We start from the raw sequence: 7,715 nt of genomic DNA on the forward strand, positions 1-7,715 counted from the left end.
AAAAGGCACATTTGTAATCCGATCTCGCTCAAATTTGACACAGTGACTTATGTTAGGCTTTTCGACATCCGTGTCGTATATGGTTCAGATCGGTCTATATTTGGATATGACTACCAAAAAGACCAATATTTTGTTCTGCAAAATTAAACAATGACTTGTACTTATTAGACCACTCAATATCTGTGTCGAATTTGGACCGAAATCGGACCATATTTCGATAAAGCTGACATTGGGGCATAAATTATGAATTTTTCACCGGATTATGACGAAAGGTGGTTTACATATATACCCGAGGTGGTGGGTATCTAAAGTTGGGCCCGGCCAAATCTAACGCCTTTTTACTTGTTCTATCTCCTGTAGTTTAAAAGATACTATCTGGACAAGGCCCTCTCCGCTGCGCCTTCTTTCACTCTCGTATTTTATCTGAGCCCTATATCGGCACGGTCAGGAAAAAAGTCCTGTTTGATGAGGTTATCATATTGGTGTCCTACTTCCAGATTTAATTCATTTGCGACTTATATTGCTATGGTCGGTGAATATGTCTGGTACGGGGTTTTTTGGGGGTGAGGTGGACCCCCATGTATCAGATTCGTGCTCTTTCTCAAATAATTTTCATTTGAGCATATTATAGTCATAGGTTAGGTTAGGTTGAATGGGTACCCTATAGAGAGAAAGGGAAGAAAAAGAAAATGTGAGGCCTCGTACTAGAGGTTAGGCACGAATAAAAGAAACATACAGGAGGAGTGGAGAAACCCGAGCGAGGGGTCAAGAACCGCCGTCCCCACGCAAGCACGGAACTACCTACGCCGGAGTTTGTGGCAAATTTGATGAAGCAAATTTTTTCAATTTCCCATAGAAATAATTTTTTTCACATATGCGATTTCAGTTTCATATAAAAACAGAATTTCGGTCCAAAAAACTTTTTCAGTATAGCGATATTGTTTAGTTAAGCGATTTCTCGCCTAAGCGAATTGAATTGCATTGAATTACACCAAAAACTAACGGTTCTTTTCATCGAGTTCCAATTCCGGTTTGGACTGTATATGATATAAGTATTAATGGTCTTAAATGTACTTTATTTTTGGCCAATTCATCAATAAAAGGAACCTCTGGGGACTCCAGAAATCAAATCTAGGGAGCAGCTATTTATTGAGCTTTTTGGCCGTATTTGTTGTGTATGCAAGGAACCATAAGTTTGCTTCAAATTCAAAATTGTAGCCAAATGTGACAAAAATTTTTGCATTTTAGCGTTCAAAAAGACGAATAGGAAGGATGGTTTATGAGTACTTATGACATCATCAAGGTTTTATTTTTGATCTGGATGTAAATGGTCATATGTAAACTTCACATGATGGTAGAAACTGCCGGGTGCTCAAGATCTGATCTGTTCCCCAACAAACTATTATAAATGAATAAGAAGTATATATAAAATTTCCTATGAACATTACATTAAGGATCAGAGTATATTTATAAGGCATCTGTAGGTATCTGTTAGGTAAGTCTCACTTAGACGAATTTAAGTCCATTGTGATACCACATTAGCGACAGACCAAGACTTCTGGAGGGAATAGAAACCACGACCCCTGCACTGGTTATCCAAGCACGCTACCAACTCGGCTCCCGGGACGCATGTTTAAATTTTCAAGTTTAAGACTGACGGACATGGCTAGATTCACATAGAATGTCAACACACCAAGGTTTAAAATACGACACATGTTTAGATTCGATAAGGACCTTTTTACATTATTATAGGATACCTTTGGAAATACCCATTACTTAATATATAAAATTATTTATTGTGTAATCAAACCGGCAACTCTAAAATGTCCCCCATTTTTTGTTTTCATATTTGGATTTCTTCCACTCTTCATAATAAATGTAAGCTCTCCCACATAGCACGAGTATGTTTTCACCCATTCGATAAGCTCTCTCATTGCTTAAACACAAATGCATGTGTTTGTTGTTGTTTCTATTCTTTTTATTATTGTAAGATTAAATATGCAGGGTGACCATGATAATGATGACGACGTTGGGGATGATGATGACGACAACAATGGCAACGGCGATGATAATAAAACGACTTTGGATTACTTGGCGCTCTGGGCGATAGTTGGAGTTGTTGTTGTTGTTAATAAAAATTGTATATGGTGGTGGGGTGTTTAATAAATGCTGCTCAAGTGTGTAACACTATTTATGAGTGAATGAGTGGCGGCGTTTGTTGTTGCTCTTGGTGGTGTAAGCATGTATGTACGTATGCAAGCAAGAAAGCATGGTGGGTACACAATGAAGAACGATGGTGTTTGGTAACGCCCCTTTAAATACAGTTATTTCATTGGGCGCAACCACGAAAAAAGCAGCAACAACAAACGAATGAATACACAAACATGCACACACATTTACTAATTTAAGGCTATACAAATACAAAAAAAAATAATGTTTATTGGTAAGAAGGCATGCTTGTTATTGGGTTAGGGAGAGCATGGTTTTATTTGCTCAAAAACAAATGTGCGTAGAGGATTAGATTGATTTGCAGTGGGTAGGCATTACTTCTATTCTAATTTTTTAATGGGAATTTAATTTTATTCTTACTCCACAAGTCATGGTTAAATTGTTCCTTATGAGAATGTTTTGAGGGTTTTGTCTATGTTTCCGTTTTTCCTGATTACCATAAATAATTGCAATTTTTTTGCTAAACTAGTTTTTCCAAATAAATGATGAACGGTGAAAGGGATTTGGTTGAACCAAAGACTGCATGGCCTTGTTGGAATTATTTCTAATAGAATTCCTGCTTTGTATTCTAATGATAGGGAGTAACCCTGGCTAAGTGCTGCTAGAGGAAAAAACAGAAATAGAAAAGGGGAGTTGGTAGATTGTGGAGAAAACAAAGACTTCCTAAACCCAAAAAAGTCCTTTTGTATAGAGGTTTTTGAGTTGGTTTCAGTCAATGAGACAATGAGGAATTATTTGTTGTTTTTCTGTTTGTTAGGGCCATAATCAAAATCCTGCGGAAAAAGGAATGCGTGAGCATCCTTTATTTGCAAAAAAAGCAAAACACCAATGACACACTCACACACAGAGTTCACACACTTCCTCTCACAGCCCCTCTCTAACTTTAACACAAGTTGGTTTTGTTTTCACTAAAGAAGTTTGGGTTTTGGGCTCTTGCTCCTTGTGTGCTTTACGTTAGAAAGAGAAAACAAAAATATATATGTATGTATGTTAAACAACACACAATGATACAAAAAATGTGTGTGTTTCAAACAGCAGCAGCAACAACAAAGCCAATGGCAGTAACAACAATCACATCTAGAGTTTTTTTTATTTCATCGTACATACATATTTGTCGTATGTAGCTGGCGCTGTTGTTTTTGGCTTCCCCTCAAATGCCTAACTGCCTTCCTGCCTGCCAGCCAGCCTACCTACCTACCTACCTTCCAACCAACCTACTCTTAGCTAGAGGAATGAATAAGCAAAACAAAAAAACAACCTAACGCGTGCTTATATCCTGCGGCCAAGTTAGAAAGAGATAACCTTTGATAATTCTCTCTCAGTTGCTCTCTTTTGCTCGTACAGGCTATTAAATGGTGTGTGATTGTGGCCAGGGTTATTATTATAAAATGCGCAGCTCTTTGCTTTGAAACTCACACTCTCTGCTCTGCCTTTCACACAAACACACCACCAAACCAAAAACACACACTCTTCACTGCACTCCACCATACACTTCTCTAGTCAACACACATCTCCTCGCAGCAGCGGCATACAGCAATACTCGTAATAAACGACAGAAGAAGAGGAATACTCAGCGCAAAAATAAGAAGAAGAAGCAGCATACAAAAATTTTTCTGTGTGTGTTTGGGCAATTCGTATGGACGTTAGTCAACTCTCTCGCAGCGTTTAAGCATTCAGTCGGCATCGATAATTACCGGTGGACGTATCGTTGTGAAAACGTACTCGTTCGTCGTCTCGAGCTGGAAGATATTCAAGCAAAAAAAAACTAAGAACACAAACATCACAGGCCACCGTTGCCATATTATTGGGAATTATTATTAACCAAACCTCATCATCACCATCAACGTGGTCGTCGGTTGTTCGACAGCCGCCAACTGTGTAGAAGAAGAAGTCTTCTTTCCCAAGTCTTGGAAGACAAGCCACATCTTGTTGTTTGTTATTATTGTTATTGGCGCAGCAAGCAAAATAACGACGTTCCAAGTTGCACAGTGCAGTAGTAAATTGATTCCTGCAATTAAGTTTTTCGGTTTTCCCGATTATAGTAATTATCGGAAAGCGCGAACCCACAAACAAGAAACAAAACTTTTTACGTAAAAAAAGGAATAAAAAACACATCCTCAAATCCATGAATCATCAACAATGCAAGCAAGCAAAAAAGACTTGAAAAAAAGAAACTTGTGAAAATAAAAATTGCAATTAAAACAGTGCCATAGATTTTAAAAAAGGAAAAAAAAAACAACAAAATGAAGGAAAGTCTTTAAGCTAAGGAACAGTGAAATAGCAAAAAAAAAGTGAACCAAAAGATTTCCACTAACTGTGGACTAAAACTTTAAAGTGAAAATTCCTCAACTCCCTCAAGACATTTACACAAATCTCAATCAAAATGATTGATGCAGCTTGCAATTACTTAAATCCCTATGCGACAGCCTCCTTGGCTGCAGCCTCCACACATTCCCATTCGGCGTTGGCCCAATTAAGTGATTTTACCACATCACCGTCCAGCAACAGTACCAGCAGCAGCTCACTTCTAGCCAACAGCAGCAGCACTAGTGGCATGGCTTTATATAACAAATCCAGCATTGCCTCCTCCACCGCCTCTGGTGCTGGCAATGTCAGCAGCAATAACTCCTCCATTTCCGCATCCGTGTGCAGCAGCAATCCAATGAAATTGGAAATGCAATATCCGTCACAGCCATCGTCAACGGGTTCAGCATCACCTAATTCGAGCATACAGTCGGCAGCCTCATCATCGGCCTCAGTGTCACCAAGCATTTTCCCTTCGCCCGCCCAATCATTTGCCTCAATTTCCTCAAGTCCTCCTGCATCGGCTACCTCGGCATCGCCCCTATCCGGCTCTCATACAGATTTGGGTGCGGCTGCTGCAGCTTCAGCAGCATATTCATGGAATACGGCAGCCGCCTATACAGCTGCATTGCCCACAAGGTATGTATGGACAAGGAAATAGGGAAAAAGGAAACTTTTAACCTTTAAGCTTAGCAAAGAATACTTACAAAAACAATTGTGCTATTTTTTAATTTCTTCTTTCCTTTTCTTCTTCTTGCAGAACCCAATTCCCTTATGCCCAATATGCCTCCGATTATTATGGCAATGGCATTGGCATGTCTGCGGCCTCGGCTGCCGCTGGCGCCTGGTTCTCCCATCAGGATCGTTTGTATCAACCTTGGTCGGGTCAAACCTATCCCAGTTTCAATTTCGATGACATTGCCTTCCAGACGCAATTGCAAAGGCGTTCGGTGCGTTGCACCTGCCCCAATTGCACCAATGAAATGTCCGGCCTGCCACCCATAGTGGGACCCGATGAGCGTGGCCGCAAACAACACATTTGCCATATACCCGGCTGTGAGCGTCTCTATGGCAAGGCTTCCCATCTCAAGACCCATTTGCGTTGGCATACCGGCGAAAGGCCCTTCCTATGCTTGACTTGTGGCAAAAGATTTTCCCGTTCCGATGAGCTGCAACGCCATGGCCGCACACATACCAATTATCGTCCCTATGCTTGTCCCATATGCTCCAAGAAATTCTCACGCAGTGATCATTTGAGCAAGCACAAGAAGACCCATTTCAAGGATAAGAAAAGTAAAAAAGCCATAGCTGCAGAAGCCAAGGAGCAGGCAGCTGCCATTAAGCAGGAAAAACTTAATGAACAACAGCCTGTGGTTAGCGGAGAAAAGGCCAGTCCTGCCAAATCGCCCTCCATGGCCAATGGTATACCGGCGGCCACACCAACAGCTTCCGCGGCCACCACTGTGAAGACAGCTCAGAGGCTGGGTGCCTCGGCCTCAGCTAGCCAACAAAGTAACCAATTACCCCAAATACAATTGAAGACCGAACAACCTGATGTACCGGCTGGCTATAATCCCTACTCGAATTTGTATCATCAGACCTCTTCTCTGTTCCAGCCCCATCTCAGCTCCTCCAGTTACGCGGCTAACAATTCCACAACGACGGCAAATTCTTCCTCAAGCTCAGCAGGACATGCAGCACAGTCACAGAATACACCGCCAACCTTTGATTTGTGGAACTCGCATCATCAACAACAGCACCAGCAACAGCAGCAGCAACAACAATCACAGCATCAGCAACTTACCCGCAATAACATGGACCAACATTCTCAGCCATCCTCAGTTGCAGGCCAATCCTCAACCGTCGCTACCTCAAATATAACGGGTCTTATGGCCGCCAATGCCAATATGCAACAAAGCCAACAACAACAGCAACAACAATCGTCCCAGGCCAATGGTCAACAGCAACATTCCCAAAATAATTACAGCGCCCTGACCATGCAAAGCGAAACTCAGTTAGCAGAGTATGGCATCACCATGTCATCACCCTCCGCCAATAGTGGGGCTGGTAGTGGTGGCTCCTCATCGCCCCTGACCCAACATCATCATGCAGCCCATACACATGCACATCCCCACTCACATCATCATCACCATCACCATCCCCATGCCCATCCGCACATGCAACACAGTTCCACCTATTCCGGTTTAATAGGACAAATGAAATCGGAATATCCCACCTATGCTGACTTCACCGCCACCTCATCCTATGCAGGGGCCACATCGGCTTTTCACCATCATCCTCATAATCCTTGGGCTGCGGCGGCAGCCTATCAACATCCTCATCATGCTACCGCATAAGGGAACAAAACAACAAAGAGTCCAAGAAGCCTCCACCCTTAGAAAAAGTGCAAAAATTATGAAAACGGTTGACCGTTTTTGTTTTTCATTTCTTTAGAGTTTTTGTTTAAAACAAAATCCTGGGGATGATATCCTTACAAAGACAAAATGTTGCATTAAGCGTTAGTAGATGATTGTTGCTTTTATGTGTAGTCATAACCGCCCAGTCCCTAGGCCCAAACTAACTAACACGCCCCCACGCTCCTTCAGCCCATATTAGCCCTTAGAGATGAAGTTATATATAGCTTTTGTAATATTTGTTGTTGCTTTTTTTTCTTTCCCCCTTTGCGATTCTTTGTTTGGTCTTTAAAATGCTCTCATTTGGGGGGCCCACCTACCTTTTGTATATAACAGCTTATTTGTTAAGTTACCACTTTTTTGTCTTAGTTCTAAGCTTTTTTGTATATATTTACGCTTCATTTTTATTACTCCATATATGTATGTATGTATGTATGTATTGAGAATCCAGATTATCTAAGTAAATACTCTTGTTATGTTCATATAAATATTATATTGTCTTTAAGATATTAAAACAAATTAAATAAAAAAAAAATTAAAAAATACTAAAAAATTTTAACAAAATTTTCAATTGTTGTTATTTAAACATGGAACTGAAATCCTTAAAAGGGACTCATTTCTCTTTCGAAGTTAATGGTAATAGAGATGATCAAAATAAAATTTGCAAATTTTGCCCACGAACATTCCATTAAGGATCAGAGGGGCAAATGGAGTTGACCAATAATAGAAAATGCTCTCCATTTGGTAAGGTTTAAGTGGCAGTCTCCC

General features: G+C 40.7%; 1 protein-coding gene across 1 annotated transcript; it reads left to right on the top strand.

Annotated features, from left to right (window-relative positions):
* The first annotated feature begins 3,919 nt into the window (after positions 1–3,919).
* Positions 3,920–7,359, top strand: LOC106081986 (transcription factor btd). Its single transcript, XM_013244276.2, has 2 exons — positions 3,920–5,172; positions 5,294–7,359. The coding sequence occupies exons 1-2, from the start codon at positions 4,613–4,615 to the stop codon at positions 6,888–6,890; spliced, it is 2,157 nt and encodes a 718-aa protein (XP_013099730.2). The 5' UTR covers positions 3,920–4,612; the 3' UTR covers positions 6,891–7,359.
* Positions 7,360–7,715: the final 356 nt, after the last annotated feature.

Source organism: Stomoxys calcitrans, chromosome 4 (assembly GCF_963082655.1).
Source record: "Stomoxys calcitrans chromosome 4, idStoCalc2.1, whole genome shotgun sequence".
NCBI lineage: Eukaryota > Metazoa > Arthropoda > Insecta > Diptera > Muscidae > Stomoxys > Stomoxys calcitrans.